The following is a 19181-nucleotide window of genomic DNA, read 5'->3' on the forward strand; positions in this document are numbered from 1 at the left end:
CAAAGTGTCACCTTTGCAATAATGACATTAAAGGCCCACTGCACTACTTGTAGCTACTTGCTCCCTCTGTATAGAAAACAATGCCTAATCGGTGACCATTGGTCCCCCATGATCCTGTTTTTCTTATGTTATTTGAGAGCTGAGTTGATGAGATAACCACCTGTCCAGTGACCTTGCAGAGTGCTCTAATCCCTCCTGTAAACTAGTACAGATAAGCTTTAAAGTTAGTTTTTTAAATCAATGAACTTTCTCTTTAAGAACCGGAAATCGAAACAGATCAACAAGGCTGCCCATCAATACTTTTGTTCTTCTTTTTCTTTTTCTTTTTTTAAACACAAACCATTCGATGTATTTCTTCGTTTAGAAATGGACGAGGCTTAAATTACCCCCGTACAAACTTCATTGATGTTCACCGATAATCTGTTTATAAACATATAAATCAATTTACAACGAATGTAACTAATCCATATTCTGTTTGTAAACATATATATCATAAGTTGATAGATCAATTTACAATGCAGTGTAGCAAAACAGAAGGAAAATTAGATACAGTAGAAACGAATCTTTTTATTCTTGTAATAACATGTCACATAATGCATAACGTAAATAATATAATGTACCATAATGCATCCGAAGATTTAGATATATAAAACATAATATAGCAATTTTCTGATAAATTATAACCCATGCTTACAAAATAGGTAAATGAGGTACATGGAATGCAATGGATAATCGTTTCGCCTACAACTATGACGTAATAGTACCTATAAATGCGACCCCCTTAGGTCGAATACATAAAAGAAATACGGAAAAAATAATAGGGTTGTACACTTATCTTTTATCAAATTCAATAAGGCTATTTTATTTTATTTTTATTTTGTTGTTACACAGAATTTTGATGTTACCCCTCACCTACTGCAATTATGTTTTTTCGTGAACGAAGAGAAACTATCTATCATATCTTTATTGTCTAATCTCATGATATGTAAGTTAATACAATTTTCTTCCAAATTGCTAATTAAAAAAAAAATCTACCCGTAAATCTTTATATTCATCACATTTCATAATTATATGGAATTCATCTCCTACTAGATTCATATTGCCGTCTATATAGAATCGTATAAGGGGGCGTTTTTCCTGATCTTTTATATCTTCCCGTTTTATGGGTAATTCAGTTGTGTGCGCTCAGTCGTTGTTTGGTGATATTTTTTCTGAAATTTATATATGGGATAAATACTTGTTTTGCTTGATTGTATTTTTTTATTTTCTGAAGGGTCTGAGTTTATTTCCGTTACGGGTATCCCTATCATCAAATAAATCCAGTTTGAATTGTTCATTTTGTTATCTCCTGCGGAATTTCCTGCTTCCCATAGCTAAGGAAACAGCAAGATCATCATGTGAAAGTGAAAGTATGAGACCGTAGCGCTGGTTGTAGTATATAAGATCACGTTGAATGTGGGTCATAATTTCCGTTGACATTAATTGAACGAACATAAATAAAATGCGTTTCTGGATTATATACCATATGTGAACACAAAAATAACCACTTGCGGACATTTATGAACTTTCGAAACATCGGAATTATTATAATTGGAAAGAAACAAAAGAAGAAAACGTGGTATTGGTATGTCCGATTTATGATGACACGTATTTACGTACACGTTTTATGGAATTCACTTGAAGTGATCGTTGTTTGATTTCTCGAATCTGTCGTATTGAAGTCTTTAGAAGTTCCGAAGCTTCAACAAAGGATTCTCCATCTTAGAGGCTATACAGGTAAGCTATACAAACAATTATATACACAAACCTATTTGCCAGTAGAGTTGATTTGATTGTCGCAGAATCCCCCTCCCTCTTTATTGTAATTTATAGGACACACAAATAAATGATTCTGAATGGTGCACTTTTATAATATATAATGAAGTTCAAAGGTTTATTATAAGTTTTGAATGTCTATATAACATAACAAATTAGAATAAGTCGTTCTCTTTGGCGGTAGATGACAGTCAAAATAATAACAAAGCATAATAAATGAAATATAGCGTCACACAGTACAATAATCTTATCATAGATCTTGATGTGTTAAAATTTGTATACATCTTTTATTTTATATATTTGTATTGCCCCTCACAAAATGTTCAAACAACTTCCTTCATTTTATTAAAGGTATATAATGTATCTGATGTCGATTGTCTGGGAAACATTCTCCCTAGCCCAAGAAAATTTAAAATTCAAACTCAATTCACGCGATTTGGTGAATACTTTTGTCCACATCTTTATCATTTTGGCTTTATTATTGCTCTACAGTTGAAAAGAAAGAGTGTACACATTTTACCGACTGTCCTAAATCCCTGACCATGAGAAAACAAGGACTGAATTTCGAGTTTCCAAACATATGTAATTTGACCGGTCCATTAGACTTAAGCTGAATTTTTACTCGAAACGCGACGGTTTATGAGCGGTACATTGTTTTATGCTTGCCGATATATAAATTATTTTTTGACGCAACTCAACGCGAAGTCATGGCATTTCAATTAAAAAGATATTTAAACTTTATTGCGGTACAGCACTGCGGTCATGCCGCACCGCAATGCTTGTATGAACGGACTTTCACTTTTGCAAAACTTCCGGCACAGCAACGCTTAGCTATTTATGATGACAGTGGCATAAACGGGAGCGGGGAGAGGGGGGGGGGGGGGAGGAGTTTCCATGTCAAGCAAAGTTTGTAAAAATCAGGAAGATTAGAGGAGATTTGAAGAAAAAAAAAGTGAAAAATCGGGAAAAATCGGGAAAAAACATTTGACAAAATTGAAAAGGAAGTAGGAAGAATCGGGAAGGAAAATAAACACTGGGAAGTCCATGGCTTGCCCCAGCTGAAAGGTAGGGTGCCTACACGAATGCTAATGGATGATGGTCTAGCCAGGAATTATGGCGATGAGAGCGATAACCTTTAGCCCAAGAGGTAACCATTTGGAGCCCCTATTCCAAAAGATAAAAATTGTAAATGTTGACAACCTTTATTTTCGATCTGTCTCAACCTTCATCTATGACTTATTAAATGGCAATCTTCCTCACTACTTAATTGAATACTGTCAGGTAATAGAGCACAGATATGGCACATGGGGCAAAGAACATGGACAACTGCCCAAATAAAAATCACAGTAATTTTCTTGCATTTGTATAAAAACATACTTTGGCAAACAATGTTGATCTTAATCATGTCTAATGTTATTTATCTTGTGATATATTGTTATATATTATGTTATCATGATTGAAACATTATTTTTTACATGTTCTAATTGTTGTTGTTGATAATCTCAAATTCAAACTAAAATTAAAACTTTGCAGTTGAGTGTGATGGTCTGAAAAGTTTGATAGTCTTTATAAACAAAACTTGAACCGGAGGGATTTTGACTTAATATGCGTGCCTACTTTTAATAAACGGAGTATTAATGCCCTTCTTACTTTCGTCGTGGTCAAGGAATCCACTCAAGGAAACCAGCCACAGACTCCTATTTGACACTTTACCACAAATCCTAAAGCATTAAAAAGACCCTAGCTCTGCCAGTCTGTTGCTGCATCAAACCAGCTCAGTAGAGCCTTTGTAGTATGCCCTGAGCCTTGTCTCACTGCGCAGACACTGTAACGCACAGCGACTGACAAGGCTTTATTTGTGTCTGCAAACTATTAGAGCATCTGCTTAGTACAAGTAGGCCTGCAGTAAAGATGGTACAGTTTGTTTGCCAGATCATGTTTGGGGACTTTTCCAATATTTTCACAAAGTAAGCCTAGGCCGAATACGCGGTAGGTGTTATTTCCTGTTATTTCGAAGTCTCATGATATTTCGTTACTCATCCGGAAACAGAGGTCACCTCAGATAAACTCCGGATCAACAGAGTCTTCGAAAATCACAGAGATCTATTTAAAAGGTATACATTATATACAACGGAGAGGGGGAGATTTAGAGAGAAAGACGGGGAAGAGAGAAAGACACACCCACACATACATATACATATAAATAATTATGTATATATATATATATATATATACACTGTCGCTCATATAGTTGGAATATTTTTGTTTTACCCCAACTTATGGAATTATTTTGACAATGATTTATTCCTAATAGATCTAGATAATGGTATAAATTCTCAGATTTTATTAAATAATAATTTGCCCATGCCTTGAGCCATTATATATGGCCTTACAGAGGATTCTTTTATGTTGGAGACCGGGGGAAAATTCAATGAATTATTGAAAAATTATTGCATTTTCTTAGTTTTTTTATTTGTTGGAACTGCCCCCTACCTTAGCCCCCGCTGCGTACACTCATGGTCCAGTGACAAAGCAACGGCCTCGTAACTGTGGGCCCCGAATCAATACCCTGTCGAAGTGCTATATTAGTGCCCTTTTGTGGGGCATTAATCCTCATTACTGTCAGTTATGACTTAATGGCGTAGGTCCCCTAGTTGATAAGCATACTAGCATACACATGCTTTAGCAGTCACGCAAAACAAACACTGGCAAATTATTATTCAATAAAATCTGAGAATGTATACTATTATCTAGATCTATCAGGAATAAATCATTGTCAAAAATCATTGGGGTAAAACAAAATTTGTCAACTATATCAACGACAGTGTATATATATATATAGGCTATTTCTGACAATTGGTCCACGAATTGGTATATTACCCAATAAATGGAGAAGAGAAGATAATACAAGTTTTATTTGGTAACGAATTTTCGACGCACAGTAGGCCTACGTTGCTTGATTATTAGACGCTAAGTAAGTCGACATACTAAAACTGTTGGATTTAAACACCGAATCCTCCATTCTTCACTTTTTATTATATATGTCTGTTTGTATGTAAATAAAGATTTTCTGTAAAGCAACTTTTACTTTACTTTGATTTTTTGCAGGATTTAGCACACCATTGATCTATCGAAGCCCGCCATCTGACGCCAAAGTTTTGACAATTGTATCAGGATACATCATGTCGGGACTGTGTGGAGGGAAAATGTTTATCTCGACATTATTTCTTGTCGCTGTCACAATGTACAGTGTTAGTGGACAAGGTTAGTTACTTAAACATGTTTGCTATACATGAAGCGATTTCTGATGCTTCCAAGATGTGTGGTTTAAACTCTCTATTGCAGGAAAAATAATTTGAAAAGTGAAATAACTGAACACTGCAAATCCTGATTCAACACGTCCATGACTAAGTCTGCCCTTCATTATTGTTTGAGATGAGAAGATGTTTGTTTCCTTCTATTAGTAAACAAAATGGGAATATGGGAAGGACACAATAGCATCGAATTATTTGAAATTAAAGGCCCACTGCACTGCTTGTAGCTACTTGCGCTCTCTATATAACAAACAATGCCTAATCGGTGACCAGTGGTCCCCCATGATCCTCTTTTTCTTATGTTAACTGAGAGCTAAGTTGATGAGATAACCACCTGTCCAGTGACCTTGCAGGGCAGTCTAATCTCTTCTATAAACTACGGCAGATAAGCTTCAAAAGAGTCTAACACCTTACATTCACTACATAGGCCTACGAGGTCCGATATTAAATATTAAATGTGGGGGGGGGGGGGGGGCTGAAACTCCGAGAACATGTACAATTTTATATCACAATACAGTTAAATATCATTGTATTTTGTATTCAGGCTACCCTTCGCCTCATATCGGGGAAAATAGGACATTTGTAAATTTCATATCGTATCTATATTGATTATGAAAGTACTATCAATATTTTTTCTATTCCCCTCCTCTGTCATTATCCTGTGCCTGTCTAACCTTGTAGCCTCATCATGGTCAGATTTGGTGAATTTTCATGGTTCTTATTTTATTCTCCCTCAGTACTTTATCTCTCTAACAATTTTCATCTGCACAGTTTCTCCTCTCGATTCTCGACCATTAACATTGCTTTTCTTGTTGCTATGTACGACCCGATACTCCTAAGACCGCCTACTCCTGTCATAAATTTAATGGTAACAGGGCCGTAGGGGAACCCGGGGCAAAGTGGACCCCAAAAATTAGAACAACCAGAACAGGATTACAAAATAAAGTAAAGCAAAACATTTGGTTTACATTTTTACCTTAGGACTACCACTAACAAATGACACTTACAATGTGTCTCAAATAATCAGTTTTATTAAATGATATGAACTTAACAAAATATTAACAATCCACTTTGCCCCAGGCCTCCCCCCCCCCCTGGGAAAAACAAACATGTAAAAACACGTAATTTTAAGCTCAAGGGGTGGGGGATGCAAATTTTTAAATTTTCAAGGGCTAAAAAAAAAAAAATGTGCTCACTACCCCCCCCCCCCCCCCCCCCCCCCCCCCCCCCCCCCCCCCCCCCCCCCCCCTCCCCCTGAGCGATATTTCGGCCGGCGCGATTTTAAAAATTTCGGGAGCAAAAAAAAATCACCTAATTTGTCTCCATGACGAATTCAATGTCTAGGTATTTAAATATTTGCAACTAGTGTATCCATATCATGACTGAGAATAATGGTTATGATATTCCACGTTATTCGTCCCTCGCCTTTGTATTTCCAAAGGGTCTGAATGTAAACACAACTGTGAACTAAGGGCGAGGATCATACCGTTCATGCTACTTTAAGCCAGTGGTCTTCTCTTTTCTTCTTCAGAAACTAAGAAAATTATCTGTGAGAGGACGACAGGTGAAATAAATTGCAAAGAGGGCCTGATCAACATTGCTACCGCTGTCTACGGACGAAGTGACACAACAACCTGTCCTGATAGCCGAATACGTGACACGTCTTGTGCATTAGACGTAGTGGCTGTTATCGGTTCAAAATGTAACGGCCGATCGCAATGCAGCATTACTGCAACGAATGACCTTGCTGGTGATCCGTGCATTGGAACATATAAGTACCTTGAGGTAGCCTACACGTGCGAAGGTTTGTCAGAAATTCGTCCAATTTGAATTGTTTTTCTTTCTTTTTTACAATTTAGAATAATTAATTAATACATTAGTTATTTATATATTTAAAAAAAAATCTAATTAGCTATTAATTTTCTTCAAATTATTGATATTTTTCATATTTTTCATATTTTCTGTCCTCTAGCTGATGTCTATCATATATTTCTCATCACGTGTAGTGCTTTTATCTAATCCATGAACAAGACATTATCTATTTTAAATAATTGTATTTCCATAACTCAATCAAACCATGACAAAAATGCTCACATAAAATTGATATCAATTGACGTTTGCATTTGCAAAGTTAACGTCATTTGATAATAATTTTATAATATAGAAAATGAAATTAATTTGTAATTGTACATTATCAAATGTCTATAAGTAATCAAAGCATTTAAGATTCAAGATACAAAGGCATAATATTATCATTAATTAAGTCGAATTATAAAGGACATTGAGAAATCAAGTTAAAAGCAGATCTTGTAGAGCATCGTGTGTCGGGATCGAGGCCTTTCCCCACGAACAGTCCAATACTTCATAACTTTGTTAATGTAGTAGTAGCAAATTTCCATAGGCTAATACGAAAATCGAACACGATGACGTTAGGGATACTCTAACAGGACACCTATATGATTTACTGGAGAGAAAAAAATATCTATCAATATTTAATATATATATATATATATATATATATATATATATATATACAACCCTACATGGTACATTAAGTGGACATCATACAAATCCTAACCCTAACCCTAAACCTAAACCTAAACCTAATCCACATAATAACCCTACATGGTACATTAATTGTACATCATAACATCCTTACCCTAACCCTTAACCTAAACCTAATCCTAACCCTAACCCTAATCCTAATCCTAATCCTAATGTCTACTTAATGACTCATTTTTCACTCCAAATGTTCCTCCAATGACGGTTTTAGTAAAATTACATAGAGAGATGTATAAAAAAGTTTGGGCCTTCTATGAGAAATAAAACGTGAAAAACGTTCAGAGGACACCAAATTGTCCTCCTAATGAGAATGTCTACTTAATGACTAATTTTTTTCTCACTCCAAATGTCCCTATAATGAATCCTTTGGTAAAATATAACTTTTGTTTTTTCAGAGGATCAGGCTACAGTTGGTCCATGTGAAGGTTGTTATACCAATGCTTGTAATATGAGTTGCGGAAAGAACCTAACTGCTGAAGAGATTCTTGAGATCTTAAGAAACGTCAGTATATTCTTGAATTTCAGGACCATCATTTTGAAACGTCGTTGTTATCAAATAAACATGAAATTGGGAGTGGAATCAAATTGAAAAAGTAATGGAATTGCAATGAAAAGGGAATTTAAATATAACTGAAACTGAAATTAAATTGAAATTTAATAAAAAAAACTTTACATTAAGTAATTGAGAAAAACCCATGGTCTATGGTTTATACAAAAAACGTTAAAATTGTTATTATAAAAGTAAGTCATATTCGGCTAGCCTTCTCTCTCTTTCTTTCTATCTCTCTTTCTCTTCCACTCTCTCTAATTCTTTCTCTTTTTTTCTCTCTCTCCCTCTCTCATATTCCCTCTCTCTTTCTCTCTCTCTCTCTTCCTCTCTCTCTCTCTGTTTCTCTCTCTCTCTGTTTCTCTCTCTCTCTTCCTCTCTCTCTCTGTTTCTCTCTCTCTCTCTTCCTCTTCCTCTCTCTCTCTCTCTCTCTCTCTCTCTGTTTCTCTCTCTCTCTCTGTCAATGTTCCTCTCTCTCTCTCTCTCTCTGTTTGATAAGTTCCGCATTTGATTTCGCAGGTAGAAATCACCTTAGATAACGCAGCAAATGTCGCTGAAGAGTTGGAAAACGTCACAAGCATGGGCCAGAACATCTCTCTAGAGGGGCTCAATGTAGTTGCAGAACTTCTTGAGGATATAAATGAAATAAATTCTACAGAAACAAAGGTGGGTATTTGTTTCGAATTCATTTGGATCTATTTATTCAATCATGGTTAAAGAAACATACCTGTTTCTATCAGCTGAATGCTTAAACCACTCTAGCCGGTATTTCATAATTTATGTAGAAGTGCTAATAAACAAGTTTACGGTCCCCTTTTCCTTGTTTCATAATGTTTAGTATATTCCTTACATGATGATGGTCTCGATTCAAGTGCTGTCTAGTGATTACTAAGGTTTTCAAGGTGATACTGACATAAGTCAATTACAAAGGAAGATCTCAGCATTATTCTGTCACGATGCAATCACAACTTTTTACTGGTACTCACACTATATTTTATTTTCTTGAACAACAGGTGGCCGAATCTATGGTGGGAATTGTAAATAACATCGCAGCCTTACCTGACGAACAGCTTGGCATGGCCGAAGAAGAGAATAGCTCGCCAAGCCGTGTTGTCTTGGCTCTCGAAGCACAGCTAGCTGTCATAAAAGTGGGAAATGGAAGTAGTCGGTTTGTGGAAACCAATGTTGCTGCTGAGGTAGGGCAGACAGTCTGTACTTTTCAATTGTTTAAGAGAAGGACACATGCCATGGAAGTTTTGAAAATGTCCAATATATTTGACATTCTACTTCGGCTGTCATACCACTCAAATGAACGACTGAGGGATTAGGTGTTTGTACAAAATGATTATCAGCTCAATGAACCTTCCTGTCCGCCATGCCTGATAAGAGTTTTGTGAATCTCAACCAATTTAAATAATCTCAAAATCAGAAACTTCAGTAACTGACAAACAAAACAAAATGAAACTTGATCCTTGACCGTAGTGCAAATGGGTACTGAAGAAAGGTGACATATCGAGTTGGATCGTGATGCAACACGTACTTTGTTCTCTTGTCATTGTATCCTTTCCCCTCACTACCAGTAACACGAATGGAACAATAACTAGATCCAATGCAAATTTCTTGAAGTATTACGCTGACACAACTTCTTTGATTTTTTGAATGATTCTTGTAAAGTCAGGCTAGCTTCTACATCTGTCATGCAATATCACTTTTATAATTGCACACTTTCATATTTCCATAATTTGTGTGCCACACTTTTTTATGTGATGTAAGTTAGAAATATTTGATTAATTTTATATTCTACAGATTAGCCATGCAGAACTTCATCTGAACAGTAGCGAACCAATTTTAATGGCAAGTTTGGGTCCTCCCTTGCAGGGACTGTTTCTGTGACCAGCTGTCGAGAATTATCTGTTCATACCTGAACTGGCTATATATTTAAAAAACACTCTCATTCGGTCTTTCCGTTTCAGGTACTTGATGTGACCCCCGAAGACATCAGCCAAGGTTATACTGTCTTCATGGCTGTAACTGATGACGGTGAGAGAATCTCTGACGAAGACTTCAAGGTGGAAAGAGATGACCTTACGCAAGAGCCAGAAGCCACCCAGGCACAGGCTACACTCTTCATTCCATCGGGTTTAGCGGACAGGTTCTCTGGACGCAGAGGGCGTCTCGTCATCACGACGTATCGCGTCCCATCTCTGTTCCAGGATACGGGGATTGCGCAGTTCAACCAAGATGTAGAAGAGAACAATGGACCCTTGAATTCTAGGATCATATCGGCGTCTTTCAATAACGAAAAGGTGGAGGATTTGAGCGAACCAGTCCGGATATCGTTCACTCCTCTAAATCCAGTAAGAAGATATGACAATTAATTTTTTGAACTTATAGCGAATACAGAATTGTATCGCGTCACTCAATGGATATATTTACGTTGTAAAATGACACGAAATGATAAGCAGAGAATACTAAAAGTTGGCAGAAATGGATTGAGGAATTAATGGGTTCATGAGGATACACAAATAGTAAAGACCTATGGTAAAGAGAGAGAGAGAGAGAGAAGGAGGTAAGGAAATAGAGATGAAGAGGATATGTAAGACAAATCAAGAGAATCTGGTGTAAACCTTCGACTGTGATATCATAGACTGATTGGCATAAACAATAATTTGCAAAAGCAACAAAGAACTTCATAGATCCATCTAAAAAGCAAAACCAATTTACAATAAAAATGAACTATATTTTACTTCATTTTAGAGAAAAAAAAATAAATTCGTTTTATTTGTACTTTATCTTTTTTCAGAATGAGACCAATGCTCAGTGTGTATTCTGGGACTTTGCCGACAAAGCCTGGTCCCAACGTGGATGTAACAAGACAAGTAATGACATCAGTAAAATGATTGAATGCGAGTGTAATCATCTGACTAACTTCGGAATTCTTTTGGTACGTGTTAAACTCTTCGTCCGAAATATCTTCATGTTAACTGATTCATTCTTAATCTTTTTACTGAATTGAACAGGCTAAATCTGCCAGTCAGGAGTTTATGCTAAAATATGTTAACAGGTCTTTGCCTCAAAGGTATAGTGAATAGTATATATAAAATGATTCCATCCATATCAGAAGCTTACATAAACTATATTCTATATTCTTTAAAACTACCGAAAGACAAACAAGAGTGATGTACAGAGGCCAAGTCCTATGTAATTGATTAACCGATAACATTTTAAACTCTGTATCACTCTAAAGCTTCAAAACAAATTTATTTTATTTAAAAAAAAAAATCATTGTTGAAAAATGCAACTCTCATGGTAGCTCAGCAATAGTCATTGGAATGACCGCTCCCATTTTGATTCACTATCTTTACAATAAAATATGATTCGTTTGGGGATTGATTCCGACAAGGAACTTTGCATTTGTATCCCCTCCCTCCAAATACTGGTTCATCATCTTATCTCCCCTTTCTCACTTAATTGCTTTTTAAAGGTATGTACTCTTTGTATTTTAATAATGTACATTATTTGTATTTGATTGTTTTTGGCTCTATTAAGAGCCATTCATTTGATGGCTCTATTCTTTCTAGGGGTCTAAATTCGTATAATATGTTCATCAGCATTTTGTCCCAATCTTTCATTAGTCTGGGAGCACTGTGATCTATTAGTAAAGGCCCTTGACTCGCTAGTCAATTATCGGGCCGGTTCTTATTTCATATTTTTGTCGCCCACATTTCCTGCAAGCCGCTGAAGATGGCATACTCAACGAACTCGGACGCCCAGCCTCGGATTTTTTTCCGCTAGGCTTTTCAGAGATCACGTCATCTTCGGCTTGCAGAAAGTAGGCGGAGATCAAGGTGGTGGAGATTTAATATTAAAACTATTAAATCGTCCAGATTCTAGACTATTGACTCACATACGAGAGGTCGTCTCCAAGATTCGATCCTTTCATGTGCTTCCATCCAGGCGCGGATCCAGGATTTCTTAGGGGAGGGGGCCCAACTTTTTTTTTTGCTCCCGAAAATTTGAAAATCGCGCCGGCCGAAAAGTCGCTCAGTGGGGGGGGGGGGGGGGGGGGGGGGGGGGGGGGGGGGACAGAGCACAATTTTTTTTTTTTTTTTTTTTTTTTTTTGCTCCCGAAAATTTGAAAAACGCGCCGGCCAAAAATTTGCTCAGCGGGGGGGGGGGGGGGGGGGGGGGGGGGGGGGGGGGGGGGGGGGTAGTGAGCACATTATTTTTTTTTTGATCCTCAAAAAAATTTCAATTTGCACCCCCCCCCCCCTTGAGCGCCAGGGGGGGGGGTCCAACCCCCAAAATCGTAAAAATCACGTGATTTTACATGATTTTTTTTCTCAAGGGGGGGGGGGCCGGGCCCCCTGGCCCCCCCCCCCCTGGATCCGCCACTGCTTCCATCATTGGACAAGGTGCTCACATTTCTTCCTCTAAACCCAGGGATTTCTCTTGAATACCGGGAAACACTGGGGTGATAATAATAGTTATTAAGCATACGAGGTTCTTTTTCCATAGAATAAAATCATGTATTTAATTCTATTTCTTTGATCTAGTTAAAAACTGCTTTTCCTATGTTTAATTCCTCACTCCATCGTATAAAGAATCAGCGTGCAATACTAATGAAGCTACACGGAGTAAATAAGACCCAATTATTGTTTTATCATTTTTCTTTATTACGCCTATAAGTTCAACGTGAGATTTGAAATTCGAATCCCAAAATAGAGGCTTGTTCTTGTGTTAAGTGGACGATTTCAGAATAGATAACAATGTCATGTTTTCTCAGTTAATTTCGAGCCTTCGTTTTCTTTCCGTTATAGGATATCTATGGAGGAGAACAATTATCGGTTGAGGCAGATTTCATCCTCGAGATCGTTAGCTATGTTGGTTGCCTGATGTCAATCTTGGGCCTTGTTATGACAATCTTTACATTTGCCACAAACAAGTGAGTTTTAATATCAAGTGCCAAATTATTATTGTCTTTATAAATAATAAAAAACAATTTTTGTTTAGCACATGGAGAAGAATTTGAACCCGCGTAATCTCATACAATCGTATTTGTTTCATTTAATTTAGACATCAACATTTGATAAAAAGAAATACATGTCTAAATTGAGGAGACGCGATAGCTCAGTCGGTAGAGCAGTGGTCTTGAAATCCGGTGACCCAGGTTCGAAACCAAGGCGATGCGCTAGTGCCCTTTGGTAAGGCATAAATCCTCATTACCAGGTCCCTCGGAGAGGACCTAAAGCCGTCGGCCGTCTGTTTGCTTACGTACAAGCATTTATGCTTTCTTAGTAGTCGGGTAAAATAACAACCTCCACATGTTAATACGATGACCATATTATTGATCGCCTCCAATGTACACTGTTTTGAAAAGAGGCTGTCAATGGTATTAAACGTAATGAGAACAGAAATGTGATTATCCTAACCCTAACCGGAACCATAACTGAAACAAATTAAATATTTCTCCCCTGCAAAGAAGTTATTCCAAGTCAACTTGAGACTTCCATATGTTCAATTGAAGGTCATTTTAGAGGATTTAAAGAAATGGTAAATTTGTTCATGAATTTTAGTTATTCTATTATGATAATGCAGCATTCACAGAGTATCTTCTGGTTTTCTTTTTCATCTCTCAGAAAGCTTCGAGACCGGAAACCCAACCAGATTCTCCTATCCCTCTGCTGTGCCCTACTAGGACTCTATGTGGTCTTTATAGTCATGATATCAGTGGACACTAAACGGGATGTGACTGAGCTCTCCCCTCTCCCTTGCTCGATCCTGGCTGCATTCCTCCAATATTTCATCCTGGCAGCTATTTTCTGGATGGCCGTTGAGGGCTACAACATGCATAATCTCCTCGTACTGGTCCACCATTACTATTTGCCACGGTTTATGAAGAAAGCTTCGTTGATCGCATGGGGTAAGATTTCATCTGCTCCTTGAATTAATACAAGGGCGTCACTAGAAGGAGGGGATGGAACGTAGGCTTTCCCCCGCCCCTCCCTCGTTCCATATGCAAACATATGAAATAAATGTATCCACAGACTTTGAACGAGAGGGCAAAATATTCATTGTGCGTTATTCACTGTTTTCCGAGTATTTGGGTTTACTCGATTTTACGAAGATCATGTGTTTGTCCGTTGGGGCGCCGATAAAACGGATTTTTATAACATGACTCCACCTACCGCCTCTCCTCGCCCGAAAAGTTAATGTAGGAAATTTTTTTCACACTTATCATGATTGTTGGCAAGGGAATACAATTTAAAGAAGTGCTTGTTTGAAGCCCCTTATATCTAGTAAAACTGTTTTAGAGACATTCCCGAACCCGTTCGCTTATTTCATCTCATTTTAGTTATTCCATTCATTTATATTTCTTCAGGGTATCCCATTCAACAAAAGTTGGTCTTCTATAGGGCCCTGAAAATCCATTAAAACTATATGCATTAAAACAAGATAAAATCATACAATCAAGGAGCATAAACACATAACGTTATTACTACACCTTATAAACTAATTCAATGAAATTGTTCAAGCTTAAAAACATAATAAAAAGTAAAAATCAATAACGAAGCCTGAAAGGATGAGCAAATGTTCATTATATATGTAGGTCACTTGCTGTAAGACGTAATGGAAAGAAATATAGAAAGAAAGAACGAAAAACATAAAGGAATTAGAAAGACAAAAATAAAGAAGAAAGAAGAAAGAAGAGGGAAGAGACAGGGATAGGAAGAAAAGGACGAATAAAAACTTGACCACTCTCATTTTTTTTTTGGTTTTTTTGTAGGTTGCCCTTTGTTAATAGTCGGGATTACTGCAGCTGCTTCAAGACAATACTACGCACAGACAGATTTGTAAGTTTCTTCATGTAGAATATCTTTTTTTTAATACATCAGGTTTTTTATAAATGTAATGCTTCCTGGGAGAAATTTCAATTATTTAAACAAATTTAAATAATCAGGTTTTTGTATTCCTCTGCCGTCGAAGGTAGTGCAGGAGGAATTAATTCTGCATTATGAAAACAATGGTGTTATGTATCTCATAATTATAATTCGATTTGTTTTTTTAACTTATAGATATTCATGTACGTAAATGTTAATTATATGCATGCTTAAAAAGTACTGGATGGTGAAATTATCGATTTCTTATCAAAAAACCTTTAACCTTCTGAACACGTATTTGCCTTTTTGGGGGATTTTGTACTGTTGTTACTGTTGTGTTGTCATGATTTTATTCTATGATTTTATAATCTAATGTCACCTTGTTGTGACAGACTGAATTTCCTGTTCTTAGACACTCTGTGAGAGATAACATCCCATTATATTGGCATCATGACTTTCACAAAGAACTTGAAAATCAAGTAAAGGGCCATTTCAAGAGCCTGTTGTACAGCCTATATAATTGAGGGCCGAATTACTCCTTACTCCCTGCACTAAATAATTGCCACACTCTCACTGCTTTTAGTCTGAAACACATCTTCTTATAATATTTGTTGTAATGTTCCTCTCTGATTGTAAAGCTTCGTATGATAATGTTCTCTCTCTTTGTTTGTAAGTATTTCCTGTATATGCGCTTAGTATTTAATGAAATGGCGCTTTCTTATTGTAACATTGTTGTCCTTATTATTTGTTTTAATATTATTATTTACATTATGTAATATGTCAGTGTAATGTCGCACATTTCTAAAGGTGACGCACATTTATCTCAAGTCTTGGTGATCGTGTTATACACTCAATTCAGAAATATAAATCTGTTAAGATGATGTTTTATTTCATTTCAATTTTGTGTTATAGTTGCTTTCTTGCATTCTGGCCTGTGATCGGTGGTGTCCTGGTACCTATTGGTGTCGTCATGATCTTCAACTTTGTCATCTATGTTTGGGTCCTCATGCGACTAAACAAAACTATGAAAGGACAACACCTGGACAAGACGGAGAAGCGCCAGCGGATTCGACGTTTCCAGAACGCAATTTGCATTTTGACTCTAATGGGTCTCACGTGGTCTCTTGGCTACCTGAGCATCATACAACCAGCCAGTGCGGTTGTGCAAGGAATCTTCACTGTACTGAACTCTCTTCAGGGGGTTTTCATCTTCATGCTGTATTGCGTTAGACAGCCTCAGGTGCGCATGGCATGGCGTTCCCAGTTCAAATGCTGCTTACCTAAATATTTCACGACGCCCTCTGCGGCCAGTTCCGGTTCTGGACAACCCAGCTCAATGCTCAAGAACAGCTCATCAGACCTGAAGGACGGCCCGTTTCCAACTCAGTCTACAGCGGAAAGCCAGAGACAGGAGGCTAGCTCTAACGGATAGACTTTCTAGAGCTTCGTATGATGATGCTGGTACAGAGTGGTGAAGATACCATGTAGAACTGATAGATTTTGGATTGAACCAAAGGGTTGTAAACAAATCACACATTCAAGTATATTTTTTGAAGTTTTCGCAGTTTATTCTGACCGTTCTATAAATACAGCACTTATTTCTTCTGTTACAGATCTTCTTGTAGTTAATGGAGTTCCTGGTCGGGTTATCATTATTCGAACTTTTGGCGGTAGACTTCTAATTGGAGGGGTTTTATGTGATATGATTATTTCCCTTTTACGAGTGAGTGTAGGAGGAGTGTTTTGATGCCTTTTAAAAATATTGTTATGATATAGGCCTATTACATTATGATTATTTCGCATGGTATAATTGAAATCAAGGTAACCTATACGTATGCTGCAAATACAACAGATAGCTTTATGTGTGGTGTACAAAATGAAAGCATACTTTTATTATATACATATTGACAAATTCAATTGAAAATTTCACCAATTGATTTAACAAATATTATGAATGAAACATTCTAAATAGTCATATGAGAATGTAAGATTTATATATTGAATTATGGGAGGTGAAATTATAACCCCTTGGGAAACAATATTCATGATGCTGCTACCAATGTGGTGCATATTTTCTACCAGGTATTCTTGATCGAATTATTGTTTCTCCTGCCAATGAGAATACGGAGGCGCGATGGCTCCTTGGAAGAGCATTGGTCTCTTAACCGGGAGGTCCCGGGTTTGAAACCAAGTCATTGCGCCAGTGCCCTTTGGTAAGGCATTTATCCTTATTACCAGGGCTTCCGGAGATGACTTAAAGGCCTTGATCCCCTGGGTGCTTTCTCACAAGAAAACAAAAGCTTTCTTAGTAGTAGGGTAAAACAAACAAAAGTAGTCCTTATTGTCAAATTTTGCATGTTTTTACATTGCATTGGGGATCCGACATCATTGAGTAACCAATATGGCTGCGGTTAGGGAACAATCCTCCAGAATTTGCGTTATGAATTCGATTTGGGTAGTAAATTGAGTGCAGTGATATTCACAGGAGCACATTTAGCCTTTTGACAAGACCTCGTGACTCTGGCTATTTACCACCCTAGCCGCTGAGATGAGTCTAGAGACAGGTGGTGAACGCGCGATTGAGTGGCTTTACCTGGCTGGGCCACTCGCTCTGGCGTTCACTCGGGTTTTCGCGATTAGTCTCTTTTCAGTCACTCGGCGTCTTTCAGACATGAGGCCTTGTCTAAAGCCTAGAACACAATTGACGTACAACCGTCAACAATGATTATACAAAGAATGCTTTGATTTTCTTCCTTCCGTTTTTGGTTGACAGTTGATATCAAGCTAATAAACCAACATGAAAAAATACTGTGATGTTTTTGTGTTTACTAAAATAAATGACCTTTCACCATTACGACGTATTGTCTGAGTCAATATGTTTTGGTAATGATGTCGCCCGAATTCTCTCTCTCTCTCTCTCACTCTCGTTCAATGTTTTTATAACCGTTCACTATCATTCTCTCTCTCTCAATCTTTCTCTAATACACACTCACACACACACACACACACACACACACACACAGCAACATAACAAACAAAAAAGCCCAAATGCAAACAAACAAACAAAGCAACAAACAAAACAGCACAATAAACAACAATTTAAAGAAAACAAAAGTACCCCGACTTTAATAATTTGGTCAGGCGGCAATCTGGCTCTGGTGTTAAGGATAAATCTTGCATTTGTCGAGTACAAAAATGCCACAAATTTCTGTTTTCTCTTAGGCGCTTTATCGCTTGGGACATTACTCAAAATATATTGTGGATAGCATATTACGAATGTCCTCTAAACAGAAAAGACACTCCCGAGTCTTTAATCTTTAAAAAGAAAAAAATTGTTGCCATTATGTGTGTTCGAAGATGTGGGAAAATTGTCTGGTGCTTCGTCATAATAGTGCAAGTACCGTGATTAAATCTTTCAAAAATTCATAACTTTCTAACTTTTTGTCCGATTTCCTTCCAAACTTTCACCAGTCTGCTTCTCCGGTTTTCTGCTCTTCTTTTAGTCTAGAATAGTTTGCTGTTAGGGTAGGATTTCTCTTTAAAAGTTCGTACTGCTTTCTGAATAGCAGTCCTGGGAATTATAGTTGATGCTTCCTGATGCATATAACAAGTAACGTGTTTCTATTTTTAGAATGATATTATGCCCGCTTTATTTTCTTCCTTCTTCCGTATTGGCTTGACTGATGATATAAAGCTAATAAACTTACATGAACAAAATACTGTGATGTTTTTGTGTTTACTAAAATAAATGACCTTTCACCATTACGACGTATTGTCTGAGTCAATATGTTTTGGTAATGATGTCGCCCGAATTCTCTCTCTCTCTCTCACTCTCGTTCAATGTTTTTATAACCGTTCACTATCATTCTCTCTCTCTCTCTCTCTTTCTCAAATACACACTCACACTCACACGCACACGTGTTTGCACACACACACACACACACACAGCAACATAACAAACAAAAAAGCCCAATGCAAAGAAACAAACAAAGCAACAAACAAAACAGCACAATAAACAACAATTTAAAGAAAACAAAAGTACCACGACTTTAATAATTTGGT

General features: G+C 37.1%; 1 protein-coding gene across 1 annotated transcript; it reads left to right on the plus strand.

Moving 5' to 3' along the window:
• The first annotated feature begins 2928 nt into the window (after positions 1 to 2928).
• On the plus strand, positions 2929 to 16551 carry LOC100891412 (adhesion G-protein coupled receptor G6). Its single transcript, XM_030988101.1, has 12 exons — positions 2929 to 2962; positions 4924 to 5079; positions 6661 to 6933; positions 8087 to 8193; positions 8758 to 8904; positions 9252 to 9434; positions 10212 to 10595; positions 11042 to 11182; positions 13059 to 13183; positions 13878 to 14161; positions 15026 to 15092; positions 16032 to 16551. Exons 1-12 carry the CDS (start codon positions 2929 to 2931, stop codon positions 16549 to 16551), a joined length of 2421 nt encoding a protein of 806 aa, XP_030843961.1.
• The last annotated feature ends 2630 nt before the right edge of the window (positions 16552 to 19181 follow it).

This window comes from Strongylocentrotus purpuratus, unplaced genomic scaffold, assembly GCF_000002235.5.
Source record: "Strongylocentrotus purpuratus isolate Spur 01 unplaced genomic scaffold, Spur_5.0 spur5_scaffold_17, whole genome shotgun sequence".
NCBI lineage: Eukaryota > Metazoa > Echinodermata > Echinoidea > Camarodonta > Strongylocentrotidae > Strongylocentrotus > Strongylocentrotus purpuratus.

Bases quoted from the DNA above. Each gene is read 5' to 3' on its own strand.
- LOC100891412 (XM_030988101.1), top strand. From the start codon at position 2,929: ATGGCGATGAGAGCGATAACCTTTAGCCCAAGAG. The intron at 10,596-11,041 runs GTAAGAAGATAT...ATCTTTTTTCAG, and splicing joins CGTTCACTCCTCTAAATCCA to AATGAGACCAATGCTCAGTG. The intron at 14,162-15,025 runs GTAAGATTTCAT...GTTTTTTTGTAG, and splicing joins AGCTTCGTTGATCGCATGGG to GTTGCCCTTTGTTAATAGTC.